This window comes from Pecten maximus, chromosome 18, assembly GCF_902652985.1.
Source record: "Pecten maximus chromosome 18, xPecMax1.1, whole genome shotgun sequence".
NCBI lineage: Eukaryota > Metazoa > Mollusca > Bivalvia > Pectinida > Pectinidae > Pecten > Pecten maximus.
In genome coordinates, this window is record NC_047032.1 from 30,018,707 (window position 1) to 30,038,963 (window position 20,257).

At 36.9% G+C, this 20,257-nt stretch overlaps 1 protein-coding gene across 2 annotated transcripts; it reads right to left on the reverse strand.

The window, feature by feature from the left end:
* Positions 1–604: 604 nt before the first annotated feature.
* On the reverse strand, positions 605–18,710 carry LOC117316791 (cell wall protein IFF6-like). 2 transcript variants are annotated; one of them, XM_033871562.1, is made up of 3 exons: positions 16,075–18,710; positions 4,969–5,046; positions 605–1,253 (listed from the first exon to the last, which is right to left on the reverse strand). In XM_033871562.1, exons 1-2 carry the CDS (start codon positions 18,309–18,311, stop codon positions 5,040–5,042), a joined length of 2,244 nt encoding a protein of 747 aa, XP_033727453.1. In that variant the 5' UTR covers positions 18,312–18,710; the 3' UTR covers positions 605–1,253; positions 4,969–5,039. The 2 variants fall into 2 exon arrangements, with proteins under 2 accessions (XP_033727453.1, XP_033727452.1); XM_033871561.1 differs by having other exon boundaries at positions 605–1,279; positions 16,075–18,705.
* Between the last annotated feature and the right edge of the window lie 1,547 nt (positions 18,711–20,257).

Below are 20,257 nucleotides of genomic sequence, written 5' to 3' on the forward strand. Positions count from 1 at the left end.
AAAATTACTCAAATGTATATGTATAAATGTATTATCTAAATGATAAACATATAAAGCCTCTAAAAGCAGGTGAAATATACATGATATCAATATCAACAGACAAAGTACACTTAGGTGCTAAGGCTAACATAGACAAGCATCGATAACAATGGGCATGCGAATTTGCATAAATTATAAGTAAAGCCGTATTTCATGAGTATGCATGGCGAAGCGTTGTCTGCAGCCAGGAACGGAAGGAGAGATTCTATGAAGCATGCAAATCGTTCCGCATGATTAATTATCATACTATATTAGAATACATATGCAAATTGTTACTTAAGATATGTATAAGATATATATTGTATATACAAATGAATATAATCATAGTGTAACGTGTACTGTATGCTGTTTCAATATATGTAAGTAAGTATTACACTGAATGATTTCGTTCCGTATTTTACTATCTCTAAATTATTTGTACATTTGTTTCGTTCTGCTAAAAAGGCATATTTGGATATATATAGATATACAAATAGGATGCATCGTTAAAGTTGAAAGTGAGATGTATATTTAGATACAATGACTGTAAATAGATGATGACAAGAAATAAAAGACAAAGTCAGTGCTTTGTTCAACATTTTATTTTCTGCGCCTGAAATACATGTGATTTTTGTGTGTATCTGGAAACATAAAGACCCGAGGTCATCCTAATGAAACGAACCGAGGTAGTCCGAAAGATTATACAAAGATAAATAAATAGATAAATAAATAAATACGTGAAGTATAAAGAAATAAGTGAGGACACAGAGAGAACTAGAAAGAAGAATATTAATTTATTTATTGTGTTAAAATTCAATTTGAAAAAGAAATTGATTTTCAAACAATTGAGACACCGTGAGAACTATGTTTGTAATGTTATCAGCGACAAATGTCTATATATAGCTATTTTAGCGCGATCACACGTTTGATCATTTGCAGCATGCTGTAGCAAATTGTTAGTTCGTAAAATAATGATCAAATAAACCAGGAAATCCTTTACACCTACATGTACGCGAAGACCAACCACACTTTAGTGACACATAAGCACTTTGAACTTTGACCTATAGCAATGCACCACTAACGTTGGAACGATTCACACGCTTCAAAAATGGACTCTCTGCTTCCGGTTCCTGTCTGGATTCAAGATCCGCCATGATGCATTGTATTGTCGCCTAGCAACACTGAAGTGACTGTTGTCATGCCGACTACAGGGATGTGAGCTCTAGTCCACACTGCTGTCAAGGTAAATGGAATATTTGGACTGAAAATGATAAACAAATGACAACAAGTGAACACAACAAATCTACATGACGTCACTTTCAAACAAACACTCTGTGAGAAAAATAATCAGCAGAACCTCCTTAATCCAGAACCTGTATACCCCTGTATTTATAATCCAATAATTTTGACATTTTTTCCGGGAAAATGTTTAATTCATGGTAAACCAATTCATCGCTACTTTAGGGTTCACAACATTCTCTACGAGTAAATCTATTTTGGTTTAGCCCAGTACATTATTGTATTTCTGATTTATATGCATAATTTACGTTTTTTTCATGTTTTTCTTCTTCTTCCTTTTGATAATACAACTGTATATTCAATTTAATTGATATTTGATATTGTTTAATTCCTGTCGCCAGTTGAAGTTATACAAGCACGACCAAAACCCACATAATATTGTGAAATCCTGTACGCGACTTAAATTTGGCGTTGACGTAACTTCGCAGATCCTGTCACTGTCGCTATCTTTTCGCGGCCACTTGTTGTTGTAAACATTTCGGATTAACGAGATTTCTCTGAACACAGTTCTTACCAAAGAACTCTACTGTAAATATTTCAGATTATTGAGATGCTCCTGTACACCGGCCTGACCAACAAATTCTACTGTAAATATTTTGAATTATCGAGATTCCTCTGTAAACAGCCCTGGCCAAAGAAATCTACCATAAACATTCCGGATTATCGAGATTCCTCTGTACACAGCCCTGACCAAAGAAATATACCATAAACATTCCGGATTATCGAGATTCCTCTGTACACAGCCCTGACCAAAGAAATCTACCATAAACATTCCGGATTACCGAGATTCCTCTGTAGACAGCCCTGACCAAAGAAATCTACCATAAACATTCCGGATTATCGAGATTCCTCTGTACACAGCCCTGACCAAAGAAATCTACCGTAAATATTTCGGATTATCAAGATTCCCCTGTACACAGCCCTGACCAAAGAAATCTACCATAAACATTCCGGATTATCGAGATTCCTCTGTAGACAGCCCTGACCAAGGAAATAATACCGTAAACATTTCGGATTATCAAGATTCCTCTGTACACAGTCCTGACCAAAACAATCTATGTAAACATTCCGGATAATCGAGAATCTTTCAAACAAACGGATTAATGAGGTTTTACTGAAGTTGCATTTAACACATTGTATTCCGATATGTTGTATTTAACAAACACGACAGCACATATAAGCAGGGTGCTAAAACACAGTAAGTTTTATTTACTTACAATATACAAACAAAATTTCCCGGTATTTCTTACTTACATGATTGTGTGAATACATTATTAACTTTAAACGGACATGTAATGATGTTTGATGCAGTTCAAATCAGTTTTTGACTCAACAATGTCTAGTGTTTTTGTAATGCGCTAATATCTTGTGGTGTGTCTTTTGTACAATTCTATGAGATTGTGGGTAGCCGACACTGCTGTGGGCTGTACTGTAACCTGATTGCCACGACTGATTCGTTTGAATAGTTAAGTTAAGAGTTTGTGTATTTATTGAGTTATCGGAGACTCTCCTGGTGTGTGATCTTAGTGCAAATATCGTATCGCATTGTAGGCCAACTTATACAAAAAATAATCTTTCTTTTCCTTTAACCCTTCTATCAGTATAAATATTTTCAGAGAATGTCTTGGAAGCAAGTGACGCCTAGAGTGATATGATAATGGATTTGGTGTTTCCGTCGACAACTACATTTAAGTACTAGTACTTCTTTCAAATGCGTTTTCATCGTCGGTACTCTCGTGATCTGTCCACGCATAGCTCCGACTGATCCGGTTGGGGCACTTGCACAAAAAGCCTCGAATTCATGACTTTTAAAATCATTCATGAACAAAATCTAGTAATTTGATTGGTTCTGGAAAATTTGACCAATTAGAGACGTCGTATTATCTGTTAGGTTTGTTTGGTAAACTGGCAGATAACTAATGATGCCGACACATTTAGCGCAGCCATATTGGTATGTATCATTAGTAAGACGCATTTTGATTCGTCGATAAAGAAAATTTATGTCAAACCAAAGGTTTTCAAGCCAGTGCTCCAACGGGTCAAACAAGTAAATTGTTTTATTTCTCATACACATTAAAATGTAGAGAATACATATACAACAATAAGGTGACGGTAATATATGGTGAAGCAGGACATTAGTATCGGGAATTAATTATTTCGTTAATTTCTGTAATATATTTAGTCAATGATACCAATGCAAGTTGTGCTACATAATTGAATAATGCATGAAATTTAAATGTATTTGGTCTTTCATAGTAATAACCTGCCATATATTTACGTCTACTGTTGAGTATTGGTTGAGAACAGTTAAAAAGACAGTGAAATTCGTCGCCAATTTCTCTTAAATCACACAAATTACAAATTCTACTCGACCGGGGGCCGACGATGACGCTTATTTGATACCGTAAAAACACGTAAGAAAAAACGACCAAATTTTAGTTGGACATTTAAAACAACTCCAACGCCCCGATTCTCTACAGTTCGGCTGTATCTATAGTGTCTCGGACGTCCGTAATTTTTGTCAATGAAATATTATTATTCACTTTTTTTTTTACAATATATATATATAGTATTTAGGTACATTATGGAGGAGGGGAATTTGCCTTGCCCTATCCAGGTCAATGTGATATACACCTTTGAACCTCTGGACCTAGTTTTTGTAACAGTGTCTGTGTGAGGTGTTCAGGGGATACACGGAGGTTACTTATTATTTTCAGGATGGATTGTTATATAAATATTAATATTTAAGTAAAAAATATTTGTTTGTTTGCTTGGCTTATCATAACATGAACATTTTAAGGCGGGTCTCCTTGTAGTAGATGGTGACTACCTCACTGAACAACATATATGATACCCGTCGCATGTCATACATATCAATAAGGGTAAGTGTCTTGCGCATGGTCACAACCAGGACAGCACAGACCGGCCCGTTTCTCAGCTTCCCGATAAACACTATAACCGCCACGGGTAGGGAGACTCGAACCACGCACCTCGGGTCTTCACCTGAGGTTACGTGACCGGCGCTCTAATCCACTGAGCTATCGCCCACCTACCCCGACCTGTCCCCCATTAAAAAAAAATGGAATGGAATCGACAACCAAAATAAAAAAGATAAGTCATAAGATACTGATATTGTTACATGTTAAAGACCAACCATCATTTATACTACATTTAGGAACGCAAATTGGACCAGGTGCGCCTAATTTATGAGTAACGGGTGTTTTCTTCGTCTAAGGAAAGAGTATCACTGTGTCATTCGTGGTCTCCCAGGAAGAAGATATCCAAAAAAATTATATTTTTATGAAATGCACAGACTGGCCTAGCATGCTATTATTCTATTTTAGTTTGCGATTTTTTCATGAACACATTTCGTCGGATATGTTATCGACCGGACGAGTGAAACTAGGATTTTACTCCTCATAGGTAATACGACTACACAGGGTGACAGCGCTTGTAAGCTGTGGCTAACTGATTTTCAATACGCATTTTAATAAATTGTTTTACGGTTATTCCTTTCTGGAACCAGCACAGTTAACGACGATGGATAATCACTGATAGAGTATAATTATATGCATTATCTGATATTGTATTTGGGTGCAGGGTATCGATAACGTGATTAGGTGTTTAACGTATATATATACAATAACTTACTCGTCTCTCTGTGACGTCATCACATGCCGGGGATTCCCTCTCGGTTCTATTGGCGAGCTGGTTCTGTAGATCTACAATCTGAAAGAATATAGATAAAAAATGTTTTATTTCATCTAAATCACATCTAATAAAGATAAAAAATGCATTATTACATCTAAATCACCTCAAATAAAGATAAAAATGTATTATTACATCTACATGTAAATCACATCTAATAAAGATAAAAAAATGTATTATTACATCCAAATCACATCTAATAAAGATAAAAATGTATTATTAGTTATTACATCCAAATCACATCTAATAAAGATAAAAATGTATTATTACATCTAAATCACATCTAATAAAGATAAAAAAATGTATTATTACATCCAAATCACATCTAATAAAGATAAAAATGTATTATTACATCCAAATCACATCTAATAAAGTCTGTTTTTGTTGTTTTATTTGTTTTACTTGTTTGTCCTATAGCGGTTCTTTTCAGAAGCTTTTCATAAGACCTTTTTGTTTTCTTTTTCTTTTGTTTTTTTTCTTGGTGATTTTTTTCTGTTACCAAATGGTAGTATACAGTCGATATGAATACAATTTGGGTGACAGATAAATATTTCATGTCGCCCTACCTAACGGGCGACATTCTATTTATCTGTCACCCAAATTGTATTCATATCGACTGTATACTACCATTTGGTAACAGTTCAATGCTTAAATATTTGTATTGTATTTTATTATACCACACGGGCGAAGTCACCGGATAACGGGGTGATTATGTGATTCTTTAAAACTGACGATGTATTTATAGCATATTGTAGTGTACATGTATACAGAGTATACTATCAGCTAAAGTTGGTTGGCCTCGCTTTGGTCTCGTCAGTGTAACTATACGCCCCTATAGATTGCTTCACGCCATTCTATCAGATCACATAGGTTATGTAACGAAATTATCATAATATTTACAGATATAATCGAGACCCATCTGTATAGCATCATAACGATATCTCCTAAGAGTCGTTACATCGTCTAAGTGTATACACTCACTGGTTAGAGGGCGCTTGTAGGTAGCTCGTGCATTTAATGTGCATACATGCGGCACGTGTACATTGTATATACATGTTGCGTGGGTTTGATAATATTTGGCGATCACTATTTACATGTTGTGGAATAATGGTCATTCTATAATTCTGATTTTATCCCGATAAATAAGTTTCTAATAACTAAGTTGTACCGTAGATAGAGTTAACTGTTTGTGAAGTAACCTTGCATCCATTATATATCGTATCAAAATTAAATTCGATACCTCGGTTTGAGAAAAAAAGTCGTCTTTTTTAGACACGAAATCATAGAATTAAAAGGTATATAAGATGGCTGGTTTAGTACAAACACTTTGTAGGTAATTTATTACATTTTTTTGACCGGAATCGGTTCTTTCCAAATGTTTGTCTCACAAACAGAGCAATGGACGTGGTTCCGACAGTTATACATCGAAGACAATCGATACATCGGCCAAGGCCAAGGCAACCGGGTCTCGATTCTCGAAGGAATCGGCCGAGATGTCGCGATTGCAAAGCAGATTCTTGAATCAGGAACTATCCTGAAAAAGGTCCGGGTGGTGTCCAGTTTAAATCGGGAACAATGTGTATACAAATATGCCGATGTTAATGGAACAATCGACAATGATGTAAAGATAAATGGAATGCATACAGGTACTAATATATAGATGTTGGCTACATAATAAAGCAACCTTTCACCAACGAATCACGTTGGACCTGCACCAAGACGACGCTGTGCGCGCGGGCATGTGTTTGGCATCTGCTCCTAATGCATGCGATTTATGTTTACGCGTGAGACTACAGAGAAAAAAAGCATAGTCACCTTCTTTTAGAGCATTACCGTAAACTTCATTACAACTGTTCTTTCTTTGTTCTAGAATTTCTAAAATCTTCCTGTGCTAATTTCAAAAATTAAAATTCCAGCAGATAACGAAGCGGATAGATATGATTAATTAAGTAGTGTGTCTGTTAGTTAACACTGGATAGTTCTATAATGACTGTCTGTCCGTGTGTGTCTGTTAGTTAACACTGGATAGTTCTATAATGACTGTCTGTCCGTGTGTGTCTGTTAGTTAACACTGGATAGTTCTATAATGACTGTCTGTCCGTGTGTGTCTGTTAGTTAACACTGGATAGTTCTATAACGACTGTCTGTCCGTGTGTGTCTGTTAGTTAACACTGGATAGTTCTATAATGACTGTCTGTCCATGTGTGTCTGTTAGTTAACACTGGATAGTTCTATAATGACTGTCTGTCCGTGTGTGTCTGTTAGTTAACACTGGATAGTTCTATAATGACTGTCTGTCCATGTGTGTCTGTTAGTTAACGCTGGATAGTTCTATAATGACTGTCTGTCCGTGTGTGTCTGTCCATGTGTGTCTGTTAGTTAAAACTGGATAGTTCTATAATGACTGTCTGTCCGTGTGTGTCTGTTAGTTAAAACTGGATAGTTCTATAATGACTGTCTGTCCATGTGTCTGTTAGTTAACACTGGATAGTTCTATAATGACTGTCTGTCCGTGTGTGTCTGTCCATGTGTGTCTGTTAGTTAAAACTGGATAGTTCTATAATGACTGTCTGTCCGTGTGTGTCTGTCCATGTGTGTCTGTTAGTTAAAACTGGATAGTTCTATAATGACTGTCTGTCCGTGTGTGTCTGTTAGTTAAAACTGGATAGTTCTATAATGACTGTCTGTCCATGTGTCTGTTAGTTAACACTGGATAGTTCTATAATGACTGTCTGTCCGTGTGTGTCTGTTAGTTAACACTGGATAGTTCTATAATGACTGTCTGTCCGTGTGTGTCTGTTAGTTAACACTGGATAGTTCTATAACGACTCTGTCTGTCCGTGTGTCTGTTAGTTAACACTGGATAGTTCTATAATGACAGTCTGTCCGTGTGTGTCTGTTAGTTAACACTGGATAGTTCTATAATGACTGTCTGTCCGTGTGTGTCTGTTAGTTAACACTGGATAGTTCTATAATGACTGTCTGTCCATGTGTGTCTGTTAGTTAACACTGGATAGTTCTATAATGACTCGGTCTGTCCATGTGTGTCTGTTAGTTAACACTGGATAGTTCTATAATGACTCGGTCTGTCCATGTGTGTCTGTTAGTTAACACTGGATAGTTCTATAATGACTCGGTCTGTCCATCTCTGTATGGGGTTAACGAAGCGATCTATGTTTCGTCTCCGTGGAAACTGTTCCAAATAAACTATATCAGTACTTACGTACGTGGAGGCATTGCTGTAAGTACTTGTATGTGTTATATTTATCACAGTAAATACACAGTATCTGTCAGCCGGGACTGTAGATATACAGCCGCTATTTAACTATTCTGGGTCCACTTAATAATACATTCACGGGTTTATAGACCTACACAATACACGCACTGTATATACCGGTATGTTTGCTGGGATTATTGCCCCATGGGCAGCCAGGTCTATTTTGAGACAGAGTCTTCTTGTAGTAGTTGGTGACTACCTCACTGAACAATATACATGGTCGGCGCTCTAACCGACTGAGCTATCGGCCCCTTGAATATATACTACGCAAACTATCCAAAGAAATACTTTTAAGCATTTTCTTCGTGTTGGTAAGTAATATGTGGATAGATATACGTACTGGTATATATTGCTTGGAACGAACCTCATAAATAATATATTGTATATACCCTTGTACAGGTGAAGTATGATCTTCCGTTGTTGATAATGAGTTCACATGATATTTCGTTGGAGCGCAATAATATTTCTATTGGTGATGTCTGTTCCGAGTCACTGTTAAGTACATGTGTATTGCTACCAGTAATGGATAATAGTGGTTATAGTGGAAGCCAATCTGTACACTGATGTGCAAAATGTACGAGATTGCAGCAAATCCTTTCGTCTACACTATACAAGTCGACTTTGACCACAATTAGTTTTAAATCTCGTTTTGGTATGCGGGAGTATCACGCCCCCTCGTCTCGATTTAGGACTGACCCGAAAGTATACTCTCTTGAACCACAATCACGAGATATAGACCAACTGAACCACAATCACTAGATATAGACCAACCAAGTGTAAACAAAAACCACACCCTTGATCTACATTTGTAACTAGTTTTAGTGGTGAATGGCCAAAAGATCAAAACACTCTTCCATCACTTTGTGTGCCGAGCCGCTTAATAGTTAGGTACACATTATCAACTTAATTGATTATACAGGCACTTGACTAGTTATTAAGAGACTATTTCGTCAACTAACGAATATACCACTCCTAATGAAAGTTTACCTAATAGATAACAAGATAAAGTGTTACAAATATCCACTATGTTCAGTTTTAAGTTTTAGTTTTCCATTTAGTGGTACCAACAATTATTAGTTAAAAACAAGAAATATCTTTAAAAAAGATAAACGGCATAGTTTTAGTGCTGGTGGTTATAATGTAAAACTGCTGGTGAAATAAGTTAACGAACTAATGCGTTTCAGCACAGATAACAAAATTATATCAGTTTGAATCATTTTTGGTGATAATAAGACTTCATTTGAATCAGGAATATAATTTTATCAATGTGTTATTTGAAAATATGCAACCAATTATTCAGCTTGCATTAAATCTTAACTTTGTTTCGTTTTTAACTGCATATCTGTATTTTGCATTTACCGCTACATTGACCAATCACATACTTCATCTTGACCAGTAACGCCACCTGTCGCGTCACATCCGGGGCCAAAAGAATATTATCCGGCTATGCCGAAAAACATGGAACCCATCGATTTTGTCAATATATCGACATGAAAAGTCCATAAGGAAGACCGAAATACAATTTTATGACGGATTTTGTGACGGTTTTTGTGACGGATTTTGTGACGGATTTTGTGACTGCTTCAGCTCTAGCGTTTCCATAGAAGTTCGGGTTTCTAAATGCACATATAATCGCACATGTTTTGCTGGTTTCTGGAAAAATTGGACACAAGCTTAATAATTTATCGATGTTAACACTACACATTTTATTAGCAATTTCTTCTCTAACATTAATTGATTTGCTTGTATACAAAAAGGCCAAAAATGTATATGTATACAAAGTGCCGACATCAAGCCAAGGCTAGTGCATGTGGCGAAGGAAGAAACAAGAAAAGGTCAGCACCATCCAACTTAAACTTGAGGGATGATTTGAAGACATGCCAAACATATGTCTAAATTTCTGGTCTCACTTTACTTACTGTTAATATGTAAGGCGACTGGTCGAGGAAACAAAAAGTGGTGTACTCTTTCAAAAGAACATTGAAAAAAGAACATTCATACTGGTATGGTATATTTGATAAAACATAATTTACGAAGAAAACAACTTTTATCTTATTAGAAATGTGTTGATGTATTAGATTAATTATATACAAGAGAGAAAAAATCGCAGACTTCTCGCAAAATATACGTTTATTTAACAATTAGGACTTTTCTTGAGGGAGATTATATGGTTAAATTAACCAAAAAAATGTACTAACCGATACTAAAGTTTAGAGGTCTATTTTAAGTTCATATATGAATAATGCTTACCATGAAATGTGATTCCTTAATTGTTTTATTTGATGTTTTTATCACCAAACGCAAGGTAACATGCACTTTAAATAAATCGCCAAGAAACCAGTAATGCAATTGGCAGAGAACTGAAATGACGCCACCAAGAAAATATTGGCTTGACGATTAAAACACGTAATACAATTGAACATACCGTAGGATTTCCATTTGGTTTTTGTCTGCTTTAATAATCACAAATTGTGAAATTCAACATGTTGTAGTTGAGTATTTAATCTCATACCTTTCGTGTACGTCTCATTTATCGTTTTACGAAATCCTATTTAATGGGGATCAGTTTGGGATCTTTACATAACACGTACATAAGTTATTTAAAAAATGTAATTTCCACTGGATTAAGGTATATTGATTGTGATATACACAGGTCTATTTACAGATAAATAACTACCAACATGACGAAAATGTTTAAAAGCTTTCACAACATTTTCCCGTTGCGTATAATTATTTACATGTATATATTTATATATATATTACATTAACTTTTGATCCTCGTAATCCACAGCTCCCTGTTACACATTGATGACAAACACTGAGTAGTTGTTACATTTCACGGGACGAATATTTCGCGGATGTCACCGTCGGAACTAATACTCCGGTATTAAATTTCGCCCAACACAGCCATGTTGACTCTAGTATTTTCGCATTTTGTTTGATAACCGAGAATATCACAAACTGTACAGTATCATTTATGTATGAAGATTGTATATCACGACCTTGACTCCAGAACATTGAGATATATAAATAATTATTATTGAGACATACAAATAATTATACATACTACAGTACTTAGATATATAGATAATTATATATACCACTGTTCTGAGATATATAGATAATTATATATACCACAGTTCTGAGACATAGATAATTATATATATAGATACGTATACCGAATTACTGTATGTGCATATATACTACCACAGTAATATTTTTTGTGATACTCTGGGTGCTGGGCATATCCGAATATTTGACACGAGGTTCTAGTAATAGACTGATGTTGTATTGCACGAGGCCGAATGTCGTCGGCAGTGTTGACATCTGAGTGACTTAGACGCTTGAAAGGGTAGGACACAATTCCGAAACGTCACAGGCTTTCAATAGTTTGCACGTGCCCGTGCAATAAGTCATTTAGCCTGTGCAATAGTTCAAAATATATCTTATGTTTAGAGTTAAGGAAAATCAAACGCATTATGTAATAAATATAATTATATATACCACAGTACTGAGACATTTAGATAATTAATACACGCACATAGGCCGTACGCTACGAGAACGAACCATTAACTGAAAAGATGTAATAATTAGAAGATGAATGCCATGAAAATGATATTGTAGTACATGTAGACAATGTTTCTACTTATTAAGACTAAATAGGTGTACAGGTTAGAAATACAAGCTCGTTTGAACTGTCCACATTCATATAAAATTTGTTAGATTTTACTTAGAGCACTCGAATTCTGTATGGTATCCACATTAGGTTAAATATATTGATATGTTGGAAGGGGTTCAAAAAAGAATAATTAACGGATACCAGGGTTCAGAGATATGTTGTCCTATCACAAATACCGTTAAAACAAGGGAACCGTACGCCGTTTCCTGATCAAATTCAGTAGCGTGTGTGCCCACCCTTGCATTAGTCGCTGCTCTAACTCTCCTTAACATTGATCCCATAAATGTTTCTATTGCCATTTGAGGGATATAATTCCATTCCTGAATAAGGGCCTGTGTAATTGAGCGACGTTATAGGGGACGTTGACACGCTCCCTAGTCCTCCCGTCAAGCCCGTCCCACAAATGCTCGATTGGACTGTTTGGTGGTCGATTTAGAACTGGACCGTTGTTTTGAGCCAGAAATTAACGTCACGACAAACCCTAGCAACTTGGGGGCTTGCATTGTCCTGCTGCAAAGTAATGTTACGTTGATGATGGATAAGAGGGGAAAACGTGTGGTCTCAAGACCTGATCTCGATATCTTACTGCTGTAAGATTACCACCGATAACCACTTAACAGACCCTACACCGAATCTGTCGCTTTCCGTTACGCAAGCGTCAGAATATCGCTCACCTCGACGCCGACAGACATGTTGTCATCAATCTGACGGTATTCGACGTTGGCGTCGCCTTTGCGTAAGTGGTGGACATACAAAGGGACGCCGTGGTTTGAAATGAAACTCCCGCAGCCTATTTCTAACCGTCTGAAATCGGTTACGGAGGTGCGAGAGATGTATGCCTCTAACTTGACGTCGTGACGTAATGCGCGGTCGTCCGCTCCTGGGGCGGTCACCCAGACTCCTTGTGACTCTAGATCTGAGACGCCCAACTAAACGGGATATTGTTATCTCATGTACACCATATTGTCTGGGCTACGTGACGTTGTGATGCACCTGCATTATATGAGCAATGACCCAATAACTAATCTACTTTACTCAAACGCGGCATTTCGCTGTGCAACCGCTTCGAAAAGAAATATTATGTAAATGATCTGCACTGTTCCAATGTTCGAATTGTAAAGATTTACCAGCATACATGGTGCAAGAGTAGCCCGGATGTACGCTTTCTTGAAAAATATACCGAAGGCATGCAGCGTCGAGCGGGATCACGGTTCACTGAATTTTAACTGAAGAACATTTTCACAGTACACGGAGTTTATAGCTCAGTGTGGAATTTAAGTGGATTTAGACCACGTGTCTAAAGTTATATTAGAAAAACCAAACTTGTTTCTTTTTCCCGGTAATATATAATAATGTAAACAAAATATCATATTTGATACCTTTTGTCTGTTCCAGTACTCTAGAGCGCTATGAGATTTATAAATAATAAATATTATCTTTGATACGTTTTTCCTCTGTATCCGTACTCCAGAGCGTTACGACACTTATAAGTAATGAATATCGTCCTTAATACTTTTTGTCCATACCCGTGATCCAGAGCGCTATAAGATACACGAACTATAGATAAATATTATGCATCTCCACAGAAACTGAGACAATGCAGCAAGCACGTGCGAGATATTATTAGCTCTAATACATAACTACTGCCATATGGTTTGGTCGGGATGCACACGTGCTATCTAGTGAAATGCTATACCGCCCGTACAACACGTGCACATGTCAGTACCCATTCTCCCTTTGCGTTATCTCGATTTTTGTAATGGTTCCACAGATTTATCGAGATCTCCACAGTTGCTATAAAATTATCTTAATGTGATATTTTACTGACAAGCCTATATTTTACACGTGTGCATATTGATGTGGATGTGTATTTAAAGTTAAAGCCAATTCTTAAATGCTATCAAACTAGGGTTTTATTACATGTTACTAATTCTTTTTCATAGTTAGAGATCTTTCTCAAAGAATGTTTAGTTAAACTTCAACATTATTCGTAAATTTCTAACAGGTAGTGGTAAAACTAAATACACTGTATAAATATCTGACATAGCAACCATCAACAACAACCCTTCATTTGAACAACATTGTTTCCAAAACACAAACATACAAACATTACGACAAACAAGGATAAACTAGGTTATTACGTTTTCGTGTAAATATTTCCTCCATTTTAAGATAAAATGATAGATTTTAATATCTTTATATTCTTATCTGTTCCGCAAATAGAGATGGTAAATCAGTTGAACCCACGATTACCGGTCTACTTACAAATATACATTAATATGGTGTAAAGGCTACATGACATATCCTGTTTGTTCTAGATAAGAAAACCTTTAAAACATACGCTGGTTTTACTTGATTCTGCTTTCTGCTATCCTCCTGTTCCCTTTCAACATTTCTTTTAATACGTTGACAGAGACAACGCCATCATGCTGACGTCCCTTATGGAGGCATTCTAAGGAACAAGTTCCACTATCTTTTGCGATGCCCTATATACGATAATCTCCGCACGACTTACCAATCCAATATCTCATTATATAAACTTACAGAAAGAATGTTACTATTTGGAGATGGTGACCCTTTCCTCCGAACAAAATAGTGAATTGTTAGCTGTGTTTCAAAGTTTATCATAGCTACTAAACGTTTCTGATTTCTTATATAATACTAACATCACTTTGGAATTAAATCGCGTACCTGAGGACAAAATCATTTTATTATCCTGTTTATTTTTCTTCATCAGTTTGAAGACATTCATAATCATGAAAGCTTTGATTCGGTTTCAACCATCGAAAAATAATTAATCAGACAAGCTCACCACCCACACACTTGTCTCCTCTTCCTTGCCCCCTCCCCCTCCTATAGAAGTATAGTCAGTAGACGAATCAAACTTACGGATTTTATAATTTAATCAAATCTTCTTTCACATTTTGTTTTATTGCTGATCTTTTTCATCTCGATATTGTAAATTTAAATTGAAGGGAAGTGGTTTAGCATAGCTTTACAGCTTGTTTCCATATCCTGTTCAGTGTTGAAGCGATATGTGCTGTATTTTGTCTTGTCTGTATGAAACGAAATAAAGTATATACTAAGGAAGGTTTACTGAGCTCATGACGTTAATATAATGAAACTTACTCATTTATTAGCGTCAGTATAATGATACTTTACTCAATTAATGATGTCAGTATAATGAGACTTTATTCATTTAATGACGTCAGAGACTTTACTCATTTAATGACGTCAGATACTTTACTTACTTAATGACGTCAGATACTTTACTCATTTAATGACGTCAGATACTTTACTTAGTTAATGACGTCAGTGACTTTACTCATTTAATGACGTCAGAGACTTTACTCATTTAATGACGTCAGATACTTTACTCATTTAATGACGTCAGATACTTTACTTAGTTAATGACGTCAGAGACTTTACTCATTTAATGACGTCAGAGACTTTACTCATTTAATGACGTCAGAGACTTAACTCATTTAATGACGTCAGTATAATGAGACTTTACTCATTTAATGACGTCAGAGACTTTACTCATTTAATGACGTCAGTATAATGAGGTTTTACCCAGCTTATGAAGTCTATAAAATGGCCAAACTATTGGTGTGACTATAATAACACCGTGCTATTGGTGTCGGTATAATGAGGCTATACCAAGCTATTGGTGTCGGTATAATGAGGCTATACCAAGCTATTGGTGTCGGTATAATGAGGCTATACCAAGATATTGGTGTGACTATAATAACACCGAGCTATCGGTGGCGTTATAAGGAAGTTTTGCCAAGCAATTGGTGTCGGTATAATGAGGCTATACCAAGCTATTGGTGCTAGTATTACGAGTTATTTCTGAACCAGTGGATTCAGTATACTAACGTTTTATCCACTTAACACTTAATGGTGTCAGTACAATTTGTTATTACATTAAAGGTACGGTGTCACTATAACGAGGTTTTACTAAACTATTGATATAACTATCTCATTAATCAGCCAAATAACATAAACATAGGCAATACAACTAAAATGGTAAGGGCAAACCAAACACACGGACTATTGTAACTGGTCGTGCTTCAAACAAATGTATACTTACTTTATCTTTAGCTTATCTATTTCCATCTCAAGGCGAAACTGCTTTTTATCCGATTTTTCTAGAATGTCAGTTAGATGCAAGTTTTCTTCTTCGACCTTTGACCTTCTGTCCTCCATTATGTCTAACTCGTCGTGTAAACGAACTGACACTTCCTTTGCCATTTGTAATTCCTGTTCAATCGATCTGATATGGGCGCGTGCATCTTCGTCTTTAAACTGATTTTGTAACGTCCGAAGTTTATCCTCATACTGAAGGCGATCAGCTTCAACGCTTTCATTCTGACGTTCTGCCTTTCTTAATTTAAACTGAAGAATACGGCAATTTTTTGCAGTAATTTCAAGTTCACGTTGGAGGTCCCGGAATTCTTCAGCTTCCTGATCTCGGAAGCTATCATACATTTCATCCATTTCTACTTTGAGATCTTGAATTTCCTTTCGTAACTCCTCGTTTTCGTAATGAAGATCAGAAACAATAGCTTCCGAAGCGTCAACTTGTTGTTCCATATCGGCTATTTCTGTAGTGACGTCATGGTTTTCTATGTTTTGTTCGTGGTGTTGCTGCTGCTGTACGTGTTGTTCTTTAAGTCTATCGGACAATAAGGTATTGTCCTCCTCTAGTTTTAAACATCGCCCTTCCATGGAAGTTAATTGACCCTTCAGCCCAACAATAGCATTCTCAACATCTTGCTTTGCCAGTAATACCTTGCTTTCATCCCTTTCTTTTTCCGTCATTCCGTCTTTCAACCTCTTATTCTCGTCTTCGAGAACATGACATTTTCCTTCCATGTCGTTTAATTTTTTCCTCAGTGAATCTAATTCTTCGTTTACTTTGGCCTTTTCTGCTGTAAGAAGCTCAAGTTTTCCCTTCGTCGCCGCTCCATTTTGAACGGCCTCGGATTTATTGTCCGGAGCTGTCCCATGCTTGCTGCCTCCGAAGCGCGAGGTCAAACTACTGGTTAGTGATTTGTTTACGCCAGGGGAAGAATGTGCAGTAGGTTTATCGCCTGTTGCTGTAGCGCTGCCTGTGTCTGACGTAGCCCGGTGCGAAATGCCCTGCTCCTTTGACGACGAGGACTTATCAGTACCTGAGCTGCTGCTGCTGCTATCGCCAGTAGGTGTACTAGTATCACCTAATTTATCTTTTACTCCCACCTTCTTACGACCAAGGCTGTTAAATTTTGTATCAATCTGTCCGTCTTTGTTACTGCCAATTTGTGATTTGCCGCTCAGCTGTTTGAATTTATTAGAAATTTCCTCTGTTTTTGAAGTGGTCACCTTCCCCTTGTCGTCGAGTTTTGATGTAGTGTGTTTGCTCTTACTGCCAAATTCCTCAGATTTTGCCGCTAATTGCTTTACTTTACTACCGTCGTCCGCTTTCGATGAAGTTATGGATGTTTTTTTGCTGCTAGTTTCCTCCGATTTTGTTGATGTTTTTGAAGTGGTTTTGTCAGACGTAATACTGTCCTTTGCCTGTATTTGTGAGCCACTATCCTTTTTATCAAAGGGCTGTTTTTTCCCTAAGCTTGATAACAGCCCTTTATCCTGCGAGAGTAAAGAACTACCCGCGAGCTTGGAGTTAGTGAAAACCTTAGTTGTCGTCAGCCCCTGTTTCTTACTGTCTCCCGGTTTGGTGTCTGATGTTTCCACTGGAGTGTTTTTATTGTCTGCTGTCGTCTGCTTCTTTGAACCCTGTGACGTCGACAGTGATGACACATTACCTTTGACCTCTGGATCCGTGCTCTGCGCAGGTTTCTTGCTAGAATCTGACGCCGCCCCCGATTTCTGTTTTAGTTCCAGTCTTTCCTTGACGCTCAACGCCCCTGTCACCAATTTACCTGGTGCTTTAGATTTGGGGGCCGTCTCGGGGGGTTTTGATTTAGGGGCGGTCTCCGGTGGTTTTCCCTTATTTTTGGAATCTGTTTTGACATCAGCTCCATCTTTCAAATTTTCTGTAGATTTTTTCAAAATGTCTGACGATGATTTACTGAGTCCAACGATACTTTTTGGTCGGTTCTTATCACCCAATAAATTTAAGTCTTTAGACTTACCGGTGTCATCGAATGGTTGGTTGATGTCCCGTTTCCCTGACAACACTTCCTGGTCGCCATTACTGGAGACATGCTCCTCTTTGCTATGGAAACAATTTCGACACACATTCTTCTTGAACACATGACATTCAAAATTGTCACACACATTACATATCACCTCAAGATTCTCTTCCTTTCCTCCGCTACTCATCTTGGTGTATGCCTAGTGTTACACGTAATATTCCAAGATATATCTTAGCAGAATTACTCACACTTAATCACGAAATTCCCCCGGCAGCGCCCTCGAATACTATCACAAGATTCCAAAATGGCGGTTCATCTATTCTCTTTTCTTCGTAGCTTTTACACTTATTCTCATATGTCTTTTCCAGAATATTTCCTCTCCGATGTTTCCAAACTAGTGCACTTGTAATGTGTACTACGTCATCAATTTCTGAGTATATGGTTACCCTTATTCGGGCCGTGCGTGACGTAGCTACACCTATATGAGTATACCGACCGTAAATCTAAGCTTTCTTTTCTGCATTTCGTTTCGGGGGCCCCAGAGAGGGGAGATTCATTCTAACCGTAATCAACATGGCATTCCGAGGTTGATGTTTTTGTCGGTGTATATATATATATCTGACTCGAGAAACGGTCTTATCTCCACTCTCTGATCTTGGAGTTGGTCTGTTAGAATGGTAGTCTAATTATTTCGGTAGCCCACAGACTAGGTGTATACGCAACGGAACCTTCTGACAACTCACTAGACAGAGAGCGTGTGCATTACACGTGTTTTATGTTACATGTGTGTATGTATGAACATGGGTCCTTGGAACCAGGGGAAACTTGTCAGTTCCTCATAAAGTTATACAAGGTCAAAATCAACAGGATTATTTTGACTTTACTTGTAAAACTTTCACAGTACACTTACTTCTCCGAAGTTTCCCACTCTAACAATAGTTTCTCGTTAATGAGTAAAACATCACTTTGTTGATTAATAACAAACGTGTAATTGACATGCTCTAACACATGTATACAACATACATGTAGCTGGATTTGTTTATCTTATCACAACCACACACGTTTTCACTTTGTTGAACGCCCCAACAATGTGTCGTTTGACTGACCAGACCACGAACACGTGGCGTTTGTATATTATATTCCAAAGATATGGAACTGTAACGCACTGGCGAAAACTGATATGCTGATCTCGTGCAGAGCGTGATCAAAGGTCGACGAGTTCAATCCGATGTGATCTTCGCCATCAGTCCCTGGGGAGCTCACTGTTGTAAATGAAATGTTGTAAACTGTTCTCTCACTCTGGATTATAGTGTAAAATCCTTCGCTGTATTTTGTGACGTCATCGGTACACCAATAATGTTAATCCCAGTCCAAGGTTCGTGTTTATGATTCGTTCATAGTTCACATTACATATTGGAATGTATTAGTAAATTCTTTAAAGTTCAACCACTTAAATTCACTTTTTAGATTCAATTTCAAAATTTAGGTCTCACACGGCGGTTCCAGTTTTACTCTTCCTACCATACGAGGTTCCTTATCGTGAAAACCGAACCGTGCGCGAGAGATCTCGAATCGACTAATGAAGATTGCTCACAGACGAGGCCTCTGAACCCGCCCAGATTCCCTCTGTAAAAACACGCTATATATTTAGGTAAATAAGTTCAGTATCTGTTTAACTTATCTCGACAGAAACCTAAAAATTTAATATTTAACATAATTCTGTGTAGTTATCATTTATATCAGTTAACTTGTCAACTTAATTAAACTCGTTTTGGTATGGTTTTCAATATTTCTGTGTTAATTGAACCCTAGTCTAAAAGCCTGTATATTTTCCTATAAATATATTATTTAAAACTTATCCATCATCCATGCAATCGACGAAAGCATTTGTTGATCAATATAACAATGAAATGACGTCACACACTTCTTACAAGACAGACAATTTATACGTAATTACTTTAACAGTCACCTTAACTTTTAAAAATGTTTTATGCAATATTTGAAAAAAATATACCATCAATGTACACGCTGCAATGTTTTTATATTAATTAAAATAAAAGGTATAGAAAAAATAAAATAAAAATAGAATTATTAGATCCCAGATTTCGGATTCGAATGACTTTATCATATATG

Coding starts and splice junctions, on each gene's coding strand:
- LOC117316791 (XM_033871562.1), bottom strand. CDS start 18,311: ATGAGTAGCGGAGGAAAGGAAGAGAATCTTGAGGTGATATGTAATGTG.